We start from the raw sequence: 18283 nt of genomic DNA, 5'->3' as shown, positions 1-18283 counted from the left end.
CTTATCGAGTCAGCGAAATGGTGGGTAATTAGAATTCCACTGGCCTCCACGGCCGAAACGCCCTCCAGTTTGGCCTGTCAGCTGGAATCTGTCATCACCGAAGTTGTTGAAGCGACCGATTTGCATGCCGGTACCTGGCCCAGGGCGGGTTGCATGAGACGGGTTGCAGCAAAGCATGGCCACCCGTGATCCAAACTTTGAGCCGCGCAAGGAAACCATGTGCTTACTATATATCGGCACGCTCGTTAGAATAGTCAAGGTCACTCATCAGTGATTGGGCAGCAAGGGGACGACAATACCGAATATGACTAGCGACCAATTCACGCTGGTGAGACGCAGCGTTTATCAAAATCCATTGAACAAGATAATTTCCGTATTGGTCTCCGGCAACTATGAAAGAAGCTGAGCATTTGGTCACCTGAAAGGGGGTGAGGGAGGCACATTCAAACTTACTGTCAATCAAAGGCATCCTTGGTCTATCAGTACGCCCGGTACACACACGAGAAAGGTAGCGGTCCAAGAACTCAGAGCCGCCTATCTTCAGACACTTCTCGACGATCTTCGAGGCAAACTGATCCATGCTGTAGTCAACAGACCGAAGGAGGATGTGCTCAATAGCGCGGCTTCTATCGTGAGGAGCACCGTGTTCGCAAATATGTTGGATACACCAATTTCCGAATTGGCCATGGGCGAGCACGTCAATTTTTGCTATCACTTCTTCGATGGCAGGTCGCTATATGTGTTGTTAGCTTAGTCCCTTCGGATGCTCATATATTTCAATACCTTCTCATCTTCGACACAGTTCTCAAAGATATTTTGAACTACCAGGCTCCCTGTTTCTCCAAGAGCAACTTCATGCCACATTCCTCGCAAAGCTTCGTTGACTTTGGCCATGATTTGCGGGGGCTCGCCACTCCAACGCAGCTCGAAGAGCTTCTGCCAGACATGGCATGCGTATCGGTGGATCACTGTTTCTGGAATCCTGCGTAAAAGCTCATGGACCATGATAGCTTTGTGCTCTTCGGGAACGCAGTCGAACGCCTTTTGAATTACATGACATCCGAAGGGGTCCATGCTAAGGCTCAACGCGTTACCCTTGATCGTATTGGCTATTGCAACAACCTGTTCCGGTGTACCGTGCTCGAAGCAACGTTGAACAAGAAAGTTGCCAAAGCGGTTGACCATCAAAGGATAAGCCTGGTTCACTATGGCCTCGACCATATCGTACTTTTGTTCTGTGGTGCCGATTTTGAGCTTCTGCTGAAGAAAAATCGATGCCTGTTGGTCATTGTTACAAACGATCTTGTCCACTATATACTTCCAGTCGCAAGAGACATTTTTGTCCAGAAGTCGACGATAATTTAGCGGCTCAAGCGGCGGAACATGCGTTGGCATAGAAGTGCCACCACCGACCTAAAAAGAAAAAGAAAAGAAAAAAAAACATCTCAGTCGTACGTCGTATGTCACAGTAAATATGTCGAACAGTAACTTACCAGTGATGTTGTCCAAGGCATCACATTCCCATTTGCTGAAGTAAATTCAGTCGCCGTTGGAGAGAGCGGCGTTCCAATTGGCCGTGGGTTATACGGAGGAACTTGGTACATTGGAACTTGCTGGTAAGTGTTGCATCCCCTATCTGCAGGTGATCTAGAAATTGGGCTTGTAGGGATTCCCGGAGAAAAAGTTCCCCAAGGAGAGCTCTGTGGTGGGAAGCATGATCCGCCACGGTTCATTTGCGACATAGAGCGGCGCGGCCCTGGGCCTGGGGCTGGAAGGTATCGGGCATGTTCATCAGGAAAGCGTCCATGAAAATTCGCGGTGCCAGAAGAAGGTCCTGCAAGCACTCGCTGGGAAGGAAATGAATTGGAAACAGGTATACCAGAAGCTGTGGGCGAGCCAGCCCAGAATTTGCTGGGTTCGGGGCCAATTGAGTTGGCATTCAGGGACAAAGAATCTCCGAGCTGGTTGTCAGAAGCAGGGGGATTAACGCTCATACCAAATTGCTGCTGAGGCGGAGCGGCCCAAAACCCGTGAGCTTTGTTGTACGCACCAGCCGAGTGTGCATCGGAGACGTCGGACCGTGAGTCTTCCTGCCCGTTCCACGTATCTTGGAAGTGACTGAAAGCCCCATTCGATGCATTGAAAGCATTCTGTAATTGGCTGATTGTCTGTTCACTAACCTCGCGTCCGTTGAACTCGAGTTCGGATGGGGAGCCAAGAGCCTGGTCCAAGGTGTGATTCATTACACGCGTCTGTGCTAGCTCTTGCTCCTGAAGGGCAATCTTGGAATTAGCGGCAAGGAGTTCCTGCTTAAGTCGGAGCACCTCAGTCGCTTCGATGCTTTTTGTTTCACCTGGAGCTGAGCCCTCAAGCGGCCCGTTTGCGAGCGTCGTACTCGAAGGGCCAATGGCCTCTACCTGGGCACGTCCTATGGGGACAGCATTGGTATTGACCAAAAAATGCTTTTGCTTGCCGAGTATTGTCTGTTGCTCTGAGAGCTTCGCAAGGATATCTTGGCTAGGAGAGGTTTTGGCTCCAGATTGGGGTTTAAGAGAAAGCTTGGTCAGTATTTTTTCCATCTCAGACTGTCCAACTGAGGAAACATGCTTGGGATGTTCCAGCTTCTGCTTGTGGGATTGTGAGCCAATGATCCTGATTGAAAGGTCTGTGAGAACGTAGGAATCTGACCTTGTGTGGTAAAACATCGTCACTTTCGCCCACGGGTGGTTGGAAATTGCCGAGCCTTGAGGATACGAGAGGGTCAGCGGTGGTATGAGAAGTGCTTGATTGCCTGTGTCCCTGTGAAAGCAATAAGTTCAGCCGTTCTGCGGCTATCACCTTTCAAGTTGACTTACTAGTTTTTCACGCCCAGAGGAAATGGCGCGCGCGTTGACGCCCCCCTCATTAGAAAGTGAACATCCTCCGGAGCGCTTGCGGTTGATTTTAGGGGAACCAGTTGAAAGCAAAGTCATGTTGCCTCTCGCGACAGCAATCGCTGCCCTGAAAACCGCAAAGTGGCAGTTAAAGGTATAAAGAAAAAGAAAAAAGACTGGTAAGCAAGGCGCTGCGAGAAAACAAACGATGAAGTAGCGTGTGGAGTCAAGGTAGGCAATTGGGTACACTTGACAAAATTCAAATGATTTCACATGTAACAGTGATCTGGCAGTGGTGCAGATGTTTGCGAGATGATGGTAAGTAGAAAGATAGAACTAATTCGGCGAGCAGAACGAAACACGATAGATGGCAGTGTCTGAAGAAAAGAGATGAAAAGGAAAATCAAGAGGGAGATTCGCAAAAACAAAGATATCAAGGGCGGAGGAAACGACGAATGCAGTTACAGAGTGGGACGGAACGAAAGACCAGAGGAAGGAGCCCTAATGGGAAGCAGTGATGGGAGGTACCTAAAAGGGAAAGCCCTTCATCGGCAGAACCTTACTTACAGCCTTTTTTTTTTTCTTTCCTTTTTTTTGCACACACATGAGGCAGACAAAGAACAGGAAAATGTAAGTCTGTCTGCTAACATCGTGAATGATTATTGGTGTTATGTTCTTGTTGGTAATTGAGTGATCAAAGTGGCCAAAGTTCTATGGCCTTAGAGAAAGCGCACAGATAAACATTATTACTCACATAACAATTTTTGCAGTGTCATTAGGATACTTTTATAACAAACATGATCCGTACGTTCCTGGTCCCCTGCTAAGAAAGGAACCAGGCGATATCTGCCAAAATGTGTTGAAATGCCCTGCGGCAAATAGACCGCCGTGACCTTTCCAACGGCAGCTATCACTCAGTACTATAAAGTCAGGTTGTCCGACACCTGTAAGTATGGGTACGAGACGTGCCGCTTGTTCAAGGCCGTGTAGATCCGCGCCCCAAATCATCAGCTCCAATCGCTCATTCTCTAGGGGGCGAAGAAACAACGCCCCCAGACCTTTCTGGTAGGTATATTCGGACACATACTTCTGTGCTTTCTCAGAGCCAAGTCCCGTTTCATTTGCGTAATGAGAACTGTATGCGTCTGAGAGCACCAGGTTACCACGACAAACGCGAATTGGAAATGCCGGATTTTTTGAGGGAGGCAAGTCATCGCCTACAGCAAGGACTATGACATTTCCAGGCCCGTTTTTGGATGTTTGGTCTAGAGAAGGAGCGATTGAGCTGCGTTTCTCAACTATCAGCGAATCCGCTGCAAAATATTGCAGAAGGTTCCGGCTAATTTGGAGCGCAATGTGTTCAGCACCAGCCGAGCAAGTAGAGATTGTGAAAGTCCCATTGGAGCGCAATATAGCATCCATTGCACCCATTTGACGGCCGTGTCTTTGGTAAATATTCTTCCATTCGGTTCCGTTTGATGCTACCCATTGATCCAGAGGGCCTCTAAGATACCATGTCTTCTCACATAGACCTGGGTCCACGATAAATGGACGTTCCATTCTATCCAGCACCAAAGCGACCGGGACTTCTACCCGGGTGCTGACTGAAAGATGGAAGCGATGTATATTCTGCGTCTGCAGGTACCAAACCTCATTCTTCAGATCTCGGGTGACTTCTATTTTGCCGTTCATGTCAGGTGACTGCAGCTGGTCGACATAAATCCCATACATAGATCCCATGGCCCCAGATGACGGAATATTTATGGTGAATGATAGTGGGATTTTTGGTCGGTACTGGGAAATGGCCTTCTCTTCGTAAAACCCCAACAATGACGAAGTGGTCATGATTCCTTCAAACCAATGGCCTTTTCCAGGTAGCTCATTGTATTGAGACGGCAACTGGAGTCTTTCAAGTAGCTCGTGCATAAGGCGAGAGTGGTACACTGGTACATTATCATCATTAGAGCCATGTTGCTGCAGGATCGGGATGCCTGCAGCATTTTCCAACAGAAGTTCATGTTTATAACTTGACCGAGACCTCTGGAGAACGGATGAGACTAGTGGGTCGGAATCATGCCACATACTGTATGGCACATAGTCTGCATCTTTAGCATACTCTCATTTGCGGGAAGATTCGAAGTACGTACTTTCAATGGAAGAATATCCTGATACTGGCGCCGCCGCAATAATCTTGTCAGGATAGTGGGTCGAAAGATACCATACCCCTTGTCCTATAAAGGTAGTTCCTGCTTAGCTGCATAGAAACTTTCATTTATGAGGCACTAGGACACAATACCTCCATTCGAATGGCCAGTGATAATCCAGTCATCCACAGCCGCATGCGGGCCTTGCCAGTTAACATTTCTGATCCATTGAGGGATTGTCGCTATAGCAGCCTGAACATCAGAGGTACCCCAAATGTCTATAGCTTAATCAGTAGGTTTGACACAATGAAAGTTTCATAAGACTCACGCCAGTCATCGCCGCTCCATGGGGTAACACCAGTCGGAAGCAACTTCCACGAACAAACATAATCGGCAGCATCCAACATTCCACGCACCAGGGGTGTATCTGCCTGAAGCCCTGCCCCGTGGAGAGCAATCATCACAGGCATGGTGTTTCGTCCCTCACGAACCCCACAAATGGAAGTAAGCGGCGGTGGTCTCAGAATAGCATAAGAAACTATTTTTGCAGGATGAAGGAATGTGATTTTTTGTGCTTCTGAAAGGGACTTCTCGACGAGTTTCATCTGAAAGGGCAGCGACCCGAGAACCTCACCTTTTTCTGTATTCGTCTTGTAGATAATGTCGATGGAGAAATCTAACTTCAATGGAGACTCAATGGAAATGTTAAAGATTAGTGGTCGGATTTGGTACGGGGAAAGATGTAGACTTTCCATGTCTAGCACATATTGAGTGGCCTGGTCGATCCATTAATTCATTTGCAAGCAACACTCGTGGCACCTCAGAAACTGACATCTGGCGAACTAAGAGAGACAATTTCAACCCACTCAGCTAGATTGTTCTGCACATTAATCGACGCCCAGCTACTTCCAAGCTTTCCCTGAGTAATGTCAGATACCAAGAGGGTCCCTGAGTCGATGCTCAAAGACATTTGGCGCTCTTCAGCTTCAACATTGACCCCAATTGTAGGTTCACCAGTTGCGCCCAGAGCCCTAACATCGCGCGTCAGCCTCAAATCCAATGTATGTTGGCCTTGAGGTAGATGTAAGATAACGGGGGCTCTGCGATAGCTGTAGAAATCGCCGCCAAAATGCCGTTTACCATCCACTAAGAACTCGAGCAAACCACTCATATATAGAGCAATAGTCTGACCATTCGGCCGGTTCACATCCAAGGAGCCACGGGCCCAGGCCTGGTATTGCAATGCAGCCCACCCATAAACAGATTGTAGAAGAGTCCAGTCGACTTCCGGGAATCTCACATTCAGTGAGGCTTTTGTCGTTCCCGGCGAAATGCTCGAGATATCAGCGCGAACGAGACTCCATCTGGCAGTTCCATTAACAGCAAGGGCACTGCTGAAAATGGTATCGGTATTATAAGAGAGATTGGAGAAGCCGCCATAGTATTCCAATGGATCTGCGCCCCAGATAGCCTCTGGCCCACAACCTACGCATTATTCAAGATGTCCAGCACGATTAAAGATCGGGAGTGCGAGCAGCACCAACCTCGTGTTCCAGATCGAAAAGGGCCAAGAATCTGCCATGTTCTTGAAAGTGAGACGTTTCCGTTTGTTCCAAGAAAAGGGATTTGATGGGGATTATCAAGGTGCGGCCCCATCCTATCATGACCGCATACCACAGACTGGAGGGAATAAATTGCTAGCAAAAGCACACTTAGCAAGAGGTTCTGGGACTTATAAATCATTTTGTATGGAAAGGCAACAATAGTCGACCAAGACCCTTTGACTGTATCTCTTCGGATTTGATGATGCAAATCTGTCACTTATGCGACGACCTTTTCTTTTGGGGGTGGAAGACAGTACTACCTCCTCACTGTCATTATTACTTGTACGTATTTCGTACTCTGTGGGAAACAAGTACAAGTACTAATGGTAGTACAGCACGTTCCGGGCGGTGTCATCCCACTGCACGGCCTCCCATTCTAGATGTTCATTCGCGGAGGGGGATTCGTCATCAGGACGGGAGCCCGCTATGCAGAGAGGACTTATCCGATTAGATACCACTACTTACTACTCTGTGTACGTCGACCTTAAAAGAAATCCTACTTTGCGGCCATCTCATATTCTTGGTTATCATAGGGGAATCAACGCAGCAATTACGTCGAGTTTCATTTCTGGCCGCGCGCTTGGTGTATGTTAATTCTTCAGTCTTGCCTTCATGCAATCGTTTTAACACTGGGCTAGTTTGCAAAGACCGCACTTTGGGACATGACGACGACCGTTATAACTGGAACTGGGCGACGCTCCTCAACACGACCATCAGAATTACAGATACCAGCGAAAACATCTATTTCGCACATGACAAGCCCAATAGACAAATTCCCGCCTTTTAGCGACGAGCCATTTGATACACCAGCAGGACAAGGGGAACCGCACAGCTCTACTAGCAGGTACGCACCGCGCGATCTTTGGGAGTCTCGAAAGGGGGGCGCATTCACGCGGGAGCATGGGAACGGATCAACCAGAGTCTCGAAACACAGGCCCAGGAAAAGCATCAGCGAGGCGATTAGCACAATTAGAACCCGGAATGCCAGCGTGAGTGCAAATGCGCAGGAACTAGCACAGGCCCTGAGGGCACCAGTCTCTTATCAATTGATAGTAAGATTTGCTGATATTGCTTCTCGAGAAATTCGGCTAATGAATCGGTAGTTCCTTTGTCTTATTTGGTACATGACTTCCGCCGTCACAAACACATCATCAAAATCCATACTCACTGCCCTACCGAAACCTATCACTCTCACCGCTGTACAATTCGCTTTTGTGTCAATATGGTGCTTGGTGTTGGCGTATCTTTCTACTGTGGTGCCATCGCTCAGAAGGAGTATACCAGCACTGAAAAATGGCATTCTCTATCCGTCGCGCGATGTTATCATGACAGCATTGCCCTTGGCAATATTTCAACTGGCTGGTCATATACTCAGTTCCATGGCTACCTCTCTGATACCGGTATCGTTAGTCCACACGATCAAGGGCCTTTCGCCTCTTTTCACCGTTCTCGCATACCGTGTGCTTTTCCGCATTCGATATGCTAAAGCAACGTATCTGTCGCTAGTCCCGTTGACCTCGGGCGTCATGCTTGCCTGTTCTACAGGATTCTCTACGAATTTCTTTGGCATACTGTGCGCACTCGTTGCCGCGCTGGTCTTCGTCTCGCAAAACATTTTCTCTAAAAAACTTTTCAATGAAGCCTCACGCGCTGAATCGGAACAGTTATCAGGGAGACGAAAACTAGACAAACTCAATTTACTATGCTATTGCTCCGGGATAGCATTCATCCTCACATTACCAATATGGATCTGCAGTGAGGGCTATTCACTAATAAAAGACTTCATGCAAGACGGGGTCATTTCTCTTTCAGGCAAGAAAAACTCATTGGACCATGGAGAACTCTTCCTGGAGTTCGTATTCAACGGAGTTTCGCACTTTGCGCAAAATATCCTGGCATTCGTCCTACTCTCTATGATTTCACCCGTGTCATACTCCGTGGCTTCTTTAGTGAAGCGAGTATTTGTCATCGTTGTCGCGATCGTGTGGTTTGGCAGTCCGACCACTTCGGTGCAGGCTTTGGGTATTGCTCTTACTTTCCTGGGGCTTTACCTATACGATCGAAATAGCCATGATGATCTTGCAGATCGACGGGCGAATGCAGATTATTTTCGCGCCAAGGAGTCTGTCCTTCCCTTGAATGCGCGAACGCCAACGAGTACCCCATGGGATTCCAACGGTTATGCCTTCCCATCTGGCAAGGATTCTCAAGGTCCGTTTTCTGAGAACCCGCATTATTTAGCTCATCATTTGAAGAAGGAAGATGATACTCCTGGTCATGTTCGATCAAGGGGAGGTAGTACTTCTCGAGCATGGTTACCGCCTGGCACAAAACAAGAGTCGACATGGCAGCCAAGTGACTCTTGATGTTTCCTTTTGTTTCTTCTTTTCTCAATTTCTCTATATTTTCCTGCTTCCCCCTAATTCAGAATTAAACCTTGTTCACATTGTTTTAAGCAAAAGGAGGATGTAAGAATCTGAGTCTCCTTCCGCGTCTGTCTGTATTATACAACATAGCGTGAAACCATCTACAATCAAGGGCTTTCTTCCTACGCCCCTCTAGACCACGAACGAAAAAAAATTGCCATGATATAGTATTTCTTCCTTTTATATTATATTTCAATATATATATTGACGAATCATCACGGTGCTTATAATTATGATTATTAATCAATGGAGCAAGAATGCATGTTGCCACTGTCAGTAAAGAACAAAAAAACCCTCATTAGACAATCAAACTGCCCTGGGCGGTTCCAACTTAGTGAGCGTTTCTTCTTGGATCATGTAGCAGAGGAGGAAGGGACCTATATTGCATCCAGCAATACCTCTTCCACCTACAATAATCATGTCCGACGAATGAGTTATGATTCAAGAGACAAGAGAAAAGGAAAACAAATCCAACACATGGAGAAGAAGAAAAAGGTGTGGTTCGGATTAAAGGATTTCCCGCATAACCGAGCCAATCCGCAGCGGGCAATTTGCGAGTGACGCCCGCTTTGGCAGACCAGAATCCGAACCAAGCCAAAAGTGCTCTTATCCAAAGAACAACAGCTTCGCAGCTTTGAGCTCGCTGTCAACTTTTCCGGTCTGCTGTATTTGTTATCATCCATTCCCTTTCCCTTCCTTGTCTCCTTTATCTCACCATGCGGCCGCAACTGTTTCGTGCGGCCGCCCGGTCTTTCCGGGTCCCAAAGGTCAGCAGCTATCCCAGGACCTTCGCGACGACTGCCCCTCGCACTGCTGAGGTAGAAGTCACAATTGGTATATCAATCCTTCTTTGCCATGAAATTTGATATGTTTACTGACGGCTGCTGGTTACTAGATGGCAAAAAGATATCAGTGGAAGGTAAATACAGCCATAGAAGCGAACGAAGCCGTGGCGCCCCTACTTACATGGTTTTGCAGCCGGTTCAGCTCTTATTCAGGCTTGCGAGAAAGCAGGCTCGACAATCCCGAGGTGCGTACTGCTTCCCGAGTCCCTGTCTACGGTTATAATGGTCTAACAAAAACATTGCAGATACTGCTATCATGAGTACGCTCCATCCCTTCCGGCGAAGATATTACATTTGCTAACATACCTAAAAGAAAGCTTTTGATTGCAGGCAACTGTATGTTTTCCTCCCTTCTTCAGACCTTCTGAGTGATGAAGATTCATCTAATGGCTTTACTAGGCCGTATGTGTCTTGTTGAAGTCGAGCGAGCTCCCAAGCCCGTGGCATCGTGTGCCTTCCCTGTACAACCGGGGATGAATGTCAAGACGAGTTCGCCTCTTGTCCATAAAGCGAGAGAGGGTGTGATGGAGTTCTTGCTCGCGAATCATCCCCTTGACTGTCCCATTTGCGACCAGGGTGGAGAGTGTGATCTCCAGGATCAGTCGATGCGTTATGGTGCTGACCGCGGCCGATTCCACGAAGTTGGCGGTAAACGTGCCGTCGAAGATAAGAACATCGGACCTCTAGTCAAAACTTCCATGAACAGGTGTATTCATTGCACACGTTGTGTCCGGTTTATGAACGATGTTGCTGGAGCTCCGGAACTTGGAACCACAGGCAGAGGCAACGACATGCAGATTGGAACTTATCTGGAAAAGAATCTCGACTCAGAGCTGTCTGGTAACATCATTGACCTTTGCCCCGTGGGCGCACTCACCTCAAAGCCTTACGCGTTCCGTGCTCGGCCCTGGGAACTGAAGCACACCGAATCCATTGATGTCCATGACGCCTTGGGCTCCAATGTTCGAATTGATTCTCGTGGGTTGGAAGTCATGCGTATAATCCCGAGACTCAACGATGACATCAACGAGGAATGGATCAACGATAAATCCAGATTCGCGTGCGACGGTCTGAAGACGCAGAGACTTACGACGCCGTTGATCCGCAAGGAGGGCAAGTTTGTTCCAGCCACTTGGGAACAAGCTTTGACCGAGATTTCGTCTGCTCAGCAGAAGCTCCAACCCAGCGCAAATGAATTCAAGGCTATTGCCGGGCATCTTGTTGATGCTGAATCGCTCGTGGCCATGAAAGATTTGGCTAACAAACTCGGGTCGGATAACCTTGCCTTGGATCAACCTGGGGGCAGTTCACCTATTGCACACGGTGTTGATGTCCGCTCCAACTATCTTTTCAACTCTAAGGTCTACGGTATCGAGGAAGCGGATGCTATTCTTCTCGTTGCTACCAACCCTCGGCACGAAGCGTCTGTCCTCAATGCTCGCATTCGCAAACAGTACCTTCGCTCTGACCTTGAAGTTGGACTGGTCGGAGAGAAGTTCGACAGCACTTTTGACTATGAACACCTTGGAGTTGATATCTCTGCTTTGAAGTCGGTCCTCTCTGGACAGTTTGGTGAAAAGCTCGCTTCCGCTCAGCGTCCAATGATCATTGTCGGTAGTGCCGCAGCTGAACACCCAGATGCCAAGGCAATTTTTGAGGTGATCGGTGGCTTCGTCGACAAGCATACCAACAACTTCAACACCCCCGAGTGGCAAGGATACAACGTTCTTCAGCGCGCGGCATCCCGCCCAGCGGCATACGAGGTTGGGTTTACTACGCCGTCTCCAGAAGTCGCTCAAGCGAAACCTAAGATGGTCTGGCTCTTGGGCGCGGATGAAGTTAGCCAGAGTGATGTTCCAAGCGACGCATTTGTCGTCTATCAGGGTCATCATGGTGACCGCGGGGCTCAGCTGGCTGACGTTGTCCTCCCTGGTGCGGCCTACACCGAGAAAAGCGGCACCTATATCAACACTGAGGGCCGCGTGCAAATGACTCGTGCTGCGACCTCCTTGCCTGGTGCTGCACGTGATGACTGGAAGATTATCCGTGCGGTGAGCGAATTCCTCGGTACACCACTTCCTTATGACGATATTGAAGCTCTCCGTGACCGTATGGAAGAAATTAGCCCTGTGATGCGGCGCTACGATGTGGTTGAAGCAACTTCTCTTCCCTTGTTGAGCAAGATTCAGTTGGTCGAGCAGAACAAGGGCACCCAGCCAACCAATGCCCCATTCAAAAAGGTTATCGAGGATTTCTACTTCACTGACTCTATCTCAAGAAGGTATGTGTACCAATCATCAGCTCCTTATAATGCATTTTTTCGTGTTGCTTACAGGTTGATAGTTCGCCGACTATGGCTCGCTGCTCTGCAGCCAAGGCCACCGGAAACCCTGAGACGAATTTCATGGCAGCTGGTGAAATGTCTCCCCAGGCTTTGTATGGTTAAACATAGGGCCTTGATTGCAGTGGATAGATATATTTCTGGTTCTCTATCGGTCTAGGCGTTGTCGTTCTACCACCTAAACGTCACTATTTTTTTTTTCGTGTCGTTTGTATGATGTTTAGTTTCAGTTTTGTTTTCAACTTCCTTTTTACTTATGTCTATTTCTGTTTTTTCTTGCGGCGCCTCAGCTGCTTTTGATATGACTCGGACCTCGTTGATAGTGGTCGACTTGTATATAAGATTGAGACAAAAATATTAGATTCCGACGGGTGCTGCCAAGAAATATTGAGTATACTTCATAAATAGCTTAGATGGTATTTAGTAGAATATGTATTATGTCGAAAAACCAATGTTGTCATGACTTTGATCATAGCTCATCATCGTCTGTCTCTCCAGCAGTACTTCCGGCATCATCTTCTGCTTGGTACGGCTGACTCTGTACCTCCTCCTTTTCTGGGACTCGCCTCGCGAAAGGGAGTTCTCTTCGCGGAGGGGAAGCTGCAGGATTCTTGAGCATCGGACGATTACTTATGCTGGAGTTTTGCTCGGCATGTAACGGGACGGACTCTTCGTCTGTGGTGGTGCCATTGTCTCCTTCATCTTCTAATGGTTGAGGAGTTGAACGTTCTTCATCGTCCATTTCTTGATCCTGTTCCCGACCTTGGTTACCAACGTGATCCACTTGCATTTCTTCGAATCCATCTCCACTGTCTGATTCTTCCTTGCTTATTTCTCGAACATCGCGCTTTAGGCGCCTGTTTTTCTGTGTTGAATTGCGGTCCTTAGATGTTACCGCTTGCATCTCAGATACTGAGACAAATTAACAATTAGTGCCAGTATGCGATGGATTAGGTTAGAAGAAAGACACATACCCTTGACCGGGTCTACCTTGGCTGAGGCCAATAGGCGCTGTTGATTGCGAATTTTGAGCTTCTTCTCGTTCAGTAACTGAGCGAAATTGGCAACCAGCTGATCTTCGTGGTGGATCTTTGCGCGAGTGAGCTCCTCAAGCTGCCTCGTCAGCTGTTGGATAGTGTCCTCGGCGATGCGACAACGATCAGCTAGTGATGAAGAGCGCTCATCGGAGGCATATGCCCTTGCGGCGGCAATACCAAGCCAGTCAAATAGTTCAATGGCTTGTTCATCATCCTGTTTGAGGCTTATCGAGCCGAGTCTTTGCTGTGACGGGGTTCAGCGAGGGGACATAAAGATCATCATACAGAGCGTACTGTTATAGTTTGGATTCGTTTCCGTATAGTCAGGGATAACTCTTTGTCTTCATCGTTCTCAGGATCGGAAACGCTGGCTGAGACCTCGATCCCATGGCACCATTCTGGTTTACCAACTGTTGAGACTTGTCCGAAAACGTACGATACAATCCGAGCCCATTCTTCGTCACTGCCTTGATAACTTTTCGCACGAAGATCCTTCAGGCGGGTCTGTTTAACTGTTGTTTTCTGTATATTAGGATATTTGAGCGTATAAAAATGATAAAAAAGACTCACTATAACCGGTATACGGGTTCTCTCCTTCCGTGGCAACGATATCCAGGTCGGAGCGTGACTTGATAACTCGAAGCAGCACGTAGGAGTCGGGGTCATCAGTTCTAGGGATCCGCAATATTTGCGGAGATGATGTGGTATTATGTTCTGTTGGCATTTTGTTGAAGTTCGGAGTGTGGCGCAGTGTCGAGAAGGGGTGAGATGATGATGTATATATCTCTGTCGATGCTATTGCTGCCTGCTATATCGCAGATACTGCCTAACCACCTTAGAATGAACTACCATTAATCATAAATAATACAAACATACACTGTACATAACATTATCCAGCATCTGAACTTCAATAAAGAGAGATGAAGAAAAAGAAACCAGCTTCAAAACATATATACATGCATGACACGCTTTTAACTAGGTGGGGTGTTTTAACATTTACATACATATACTTCATACTTTGTATTATGTACGTGCCCAGTCATAGTTGTACTCTTATCATCAGCTCCATTTTTGACCCTCATTAGTCCTGTTTAGCGACTGTGCTAATCCGTGGTAGTCTTAGTGTAGTCCATATCGTGCAGTACATAGTAGCAGAGTAGTAATTGACATTACCAGCAACCCTCAAACAAGTTGTTGTTGTTGTTGTTGTTGTTGTTTTTTTTTATGTTCACACTTTTCCCCTACCCTCAATCAAAACAATGAGAGAGAGAGTCATCTCTCTTTCCCTTCATTACCAAGTCCTTGTGTAGGCCCTTGTTGAGCCCTGTCTTATCCAAGGAATTCACGTCCAGCCACCACCAACACTTTTGGGATTCAGGGACAGCACTCGGCCACAACGAACACAAAACTCTGAATATTTTCGCTTTGAATCTCCCGTGGCCCTTATGGTATCTGTTTCTATGTACCTTGACTTGGAGCGAATCTCGAATCCATCGTCCGCCGTTACATCCCCCCTGAGCCACGTCCAATTCCACAGCTTCTGTGCTCTCCTTCTCTTTTTCCCGCGCTCTTGCTCTCGCTCTCCCCCTATCCATTTATTCCAAATTTCAAACAAGAGTTACAACTGCTGAAATTCCGCCATATGTCTCTCTCCTGGTAGCAAATCCCATCATTCGCTCACTCGCAGGAGACAAACGTGCTCGTTCGGGATGACGTTCCATCCTGCTCCGCAACCCACCCGACAGTCTCAATAAACAAACATCGCCTTTTTTTCTTCTCTCCTTTCTCTTTCTTCTTTTTTTCTTGCGCGTACTTTTTGGGGAGGGGGGAGTCTCCCATGCTCAACAGTTCCTAGATCATGGAACCGTTGACCCTTCAATTACGGCACGATAACGAAGAAACAATCGAATGCTGGGACGACGATGGTGATTTACAATGGCATGAAGATATACAGTTTCGTACTGCCTCTAGCGCTACATCTGTGACAAGCTGTTCTATTCGCCGATCGGAACATCGGGATTCAATTTCATCTCGTCGCTCTGCTAAATCCGACCTTGAATCCAATGCCGGCGGCGATGACGACTGGCAAGTACAATTACTCGAAAATGATGATTATGCGACCGACGACGCTATCGCATCTGCTCAAAGCGCCGGGATTCCATTGCCGGCGAATGTGCCCAAGTCGGCCCTGATAGGAGGCACAATCAAGCGCCTGGGACGGAAGAAGCCAAGAAAGAACTTCGCAGATGATTGGTCTGAAGACGTCGAGTTCCCAGACTCCGAGTATACGTTGAAATTGAAGGATCCTAAAGAAAGGGACTTCCCTGAAATTCTCCGTCAAGTCAATTCCACTGCAACAAGTCCTGAGAAGTGTTCGGCTCCGCCGTCATGGGATAATGATATATCAGGCCGCCTGCATTCTGCGCTGGCGGGGTTGGCGGGACATCGCGATGATGGCGATGTAGCTGATTTTCAGGATGTGCCCACTATCAAGCTCCCAAAAATACGGACACCTCGACGAGCAACGCCCGTCAATAACGATACCTACGAAACTGAAAACGAAGTGGAAAATCTCGATCATGACTTCGAGTTGCCTCCCGACGATCTTCCAATTAGGCTCGATTCCCAAAAATTCAATGCAAACAGTTCAAGCCAATTTCCAGAAGACCTCGATCTAGACTGGTCCGAAGGGAGTATCGGTGTCCGACTTGGTGGCACGGCGCGGGACCGGCGATCCAATCCTAGCTCATCAGTGTCGATTGCCAGCCCAAGTTTGTCGAGCTGTTTGACAGGCGAGAGTGAAGATGATAATCTTGATGGCCTCGTTATCCCTGACGAACCTCTGGACTTGGAAACATCTCTAAGGAAGCTACAGGGTTCGTCAACAGCTGCCCAGCCACATTCAGGATTCATCCAGAATGGACATGAATTGATGGAGGCGGACGATTTCTTTTGCGGTATCGAAATTGAAGGCGGCGATATCTTCACATCAAACGCGTCGCTCAACCCAAATGTAAAATGCAAGGCGGAATGCCTGGGAAACCCGGCACGTCGTTCGGCGACTACTATCCAGTTCACGAATACATCTGCGTCTCCAAAGACTCGGATCCCTCGTCTCTCAGGTCACGATCGCTCTCACTCAACTTGTCTTGAAACCGTATCGGAAAGTGGAGCACCTCTTTCTAATTTTCAGCGCTCACAACAATCTCGGCTCGGTGGTCATTTATCGCACTCTTCTCTCTCCAGTTTGCCTGCGCCTGGTTCAATGTTGACATCTCCGACGTCCCAGCCCGCTGGTCGACGGCTGGTTGGGACGCGTGTCTCGAAGGATTCCTTGTTGGCTGCGCGTGCTCCTGCCGGAAAGCAATCTTTGAGGGCAAAACGGTCAATGCCGGCCATGCGCGGCATGTATCAAAATGCCATCGTACCTTCTTCCCAAGGCACAGTGTCCCATCAGGATACTAAGGGCCAATGGTTTAAGATGCCAGTCGACCGCATGAATACTAATCGCAGGGCTCAAGCGCCATTCATCCCGGCAGGTGCTTCAGAAAACCAATCGCATCACATCACCGTTAAGAATCACCGTCATGCACGTAGTTCGAATGACGTACCTTGCCCACGGGGATCTGTATCACGACTTGCACGGTTGAATCGCACTGATTCTGTGGGCAACAATAGTTCCAGTAATGCTGACTCAGAAACGATTGCCGCCAAGCGTACCGTCACTAAGCCAGCTCGTCGGCAGAACTTTGGCGACGGAACGGAACTGGAGTTGTTCGATGATTTACCCACGTCGTCCTCAACCGAAAGCAGATTTATCAAACATGCTAGCGGACGTGGTGCCCCAAGGTCCCTCCGAAGCCGGTTGGGCCAGAGTCAAAATATGTTATTTCAAAAAGAGACACCACAATCACCCACACCCGTTACTGCACTGAAGACCCCTGACTCCACTCCGCGTTTTGCGCGGGATACGAATGCCTCCAGAAATGCAAGAGAGCAACGCATTGCCTCCATGAATATGAAGGATCGAGAAACCAGCTTACTCCCGTCACTAGGCGCGAATTGGAAGGCTCAGAGCATATCATGTGTCTCTTCCAATAGCTCGGCGACATTGAGAAACAAGAAAAGAAGATCCGTTTTGCCTGGGAATAAGCCTCACTTGATTAAGCCGATGGGTATGGGCGTCCAGGGGGCTAAATGTGAGTTGGTTCCACTATCATCGTTTTTATCTTTTGTTGGCGGAGCTGATTCCATAATTCTTTTAGCGATGAATGGGATGCGTTACAACCCCATCACTTTCCGCTGGGAAGGGAATGAGAATCTGGTCCAAGATTTTGACAATATCTCCCCAATATCGCCCAAGCCAGCACCAGCACTTATCACCAATGTAAGCGCAATGCAGAATGTGCAGGTGGTGGGGGGTATGGTGTTCGATCCACAGCGCATGTGCTGGCTTAAACTAGCACCGCTACAGCCCGGAGGAAACGGGCTGGTGGCCATTCAAGATGAGGATGATGTATTTGCTGGCCTTGACGACCTCGATGATAAAGGATGGAGCGACGATCCTGGTGGAAGAACTTCAGGTGCACCTGATGATCTTGGTCCTGTGGCAAGCGGAGACGATCGAAGCGGTGGGGAGTCATCAGATGAATGGCCCATCACGGAAGAATTCGACGTCGGTCCCGAGTTTGTCAAACGCCAACGTGCCGAAGAAGAGAAATGGCGACGTAAGGTGGATAAGTGGGTGGGCTTGGAGCGCCGAAAGCTCGATGATGGATGGCGATGGGCCATCCGAGATTTGGTAAAATCTAACGGCCCATTTGAAGCAGATCAATTCGACGATACAGGTGCTAGTCACAGAAGATGGCAAAGGAGAATGGGAGAATAAAGGAATGAGAAAAACGATAACCATCGAAGCAGCGGCAGAGGGGGATTGGAGCGAAAAACACGCCACTTGCCCATACACCAACCATCACCCTACAGTGGCATTGCCTAACAATATGGGCGGAGGCA

At 48.2% G+C, this 18283-nt stretch overlaps 6 protein-coding genes across 6 annotated transcripts; 3 read left to right on the top strand and 3 right to left on the bottom strand.

Annotated features, from left to right (window-relative positions):
- Positions 1-9: 9 nt before the first annotated feature.
- Positions 10-2705, bottom strand: ACHE_60750S (uncharacterized protein; the record flags this gene model as incomplete). The annotated part of the gene is made up of 5 exons (XM_043281958.1): positions 10-226; positions 300-390; positions 454-733; positions 784-1413; positions 1494-2705. The coding sequence occupies 5 exons, from the start codon at positions 2703-2705 to the stop codon at positions 10-12; spliced, it is 2430 nt and encodes an 809-aa protein (XP_043139386.1).
- A 954-nt stretch (positions 2706-3659) lies between these two features.
- Positions 3660-6760, bottom strand: ACHE_60749S (uncharacterized protein; the record flags this gene model as incomplete). The annotated part of the gene is made up of 6 exons (XM_043281957.1): positions 3660-4972; positions 5021-5104; positions 5170-5295; positions 5346-5793; positions 5850-6490; positions 6562-6760. The coding sequence occupies 6 exons, from the start codon at positions 6758-6760 to the stop codon at positions 3660-3662; spliced, it is 2811 nt and encodes a 936-aa protein (XP_043139385.1).
- A 523-nt stretch (positions 6761-7283) lies between these two features.
- SLY41 (putative ER to Golgi transport protein (Sly41)) lies at positions 7284-8987 on the top strand (the record flags this gene model as incomplete). Its single annotated transcript, XM_043281956.1, has 2 exons — positions 7284-7673; positions 7725-8987. The coding sequence occupies 2 exons, from the start codon at positions 7284-7286 to the stop codon at positions 8985-8987; spliced, it is 1653 nt and encodes a 550-aa protein (XP_043139384.1).
- A 776-nt stretch (positions 8988-9763) lies between these two features.
- On the top strand, positions 9764-12338 carry NUO78 (putative NADH-ubiquinone oxidoreductase, subunit G; the record flags this gene model as incomplete). Its single annotated transcript, XM_043281955.1, has 7 exons — positions 9764-9881; positions 9943-9966; positions 10026-10077; positions 10138-10152; positions 10206-10228; positions 10292-12173; positions 12236-12338. 7 exons carry the CDS (start codon positions 9764-9766, stop codon positions 12336-12338), a joined length of 2217 nt encoding a protein of 738 aa, XP_043139383.1.
- A 364-nt stretch (positions 12339-12702) lies between these two features.
- Positions 12703-13994, bottom strand: ACHE_60746S (uncharacterized protein; the record flags this gene model as incomplete). Its single annotated transcript, XM_043281954.1, has 4 exons — positions 12703-13145; positions 13208-13514; positions 13565-13782; positions 13841-13994. 4 exons carry the CDS (start codon positions 13992-13994, stop codon positions 12703-12705), a joined length of 1122 nt encoding a protein of 373 aa, XP_043139382.1.
- Positions 13995-15128: 1134 nt separating this feature from the next.
- On the top strand, positions 15129-18158 carry ACHE_60745A (putative cytokinesis regulator (Byr4); the record flags this gene model as incomplete). Its single annotated transcript, XM_043281953.1, has 2 exons — positions 15129-17469; positions 17536-18158. 2 exons carry the CDS (start codon positions 15129-15131, stop codon positions 18156-18158), a joined length of 2964 nt encoding a protein of 987 aa, XP_043139381.1.
- Positions 18159-18283: the final 125 nt, after the last annotated feature.

The sequence above is a fragment of the Aspergillus chevalieri genome, chromosome 6, assembly GCF_016861735.1.
Source record: "Aspergillus chevalieri M1 DNA, chromosome 6, nearly complete sequence".
NCBI classification, from domain to species: Eukaryota; Fungi; Ascomycota; class Eurotiomycetes; order Eurotiales; family Aspergillaceae; genus Aspergillus; species Aspergillus chevalieri.
The sequence above is the reverse complement of the archived record's forward strand: the minus strand, read 5'-3'. Positions and strand labels throughout refer to the sequence as shown.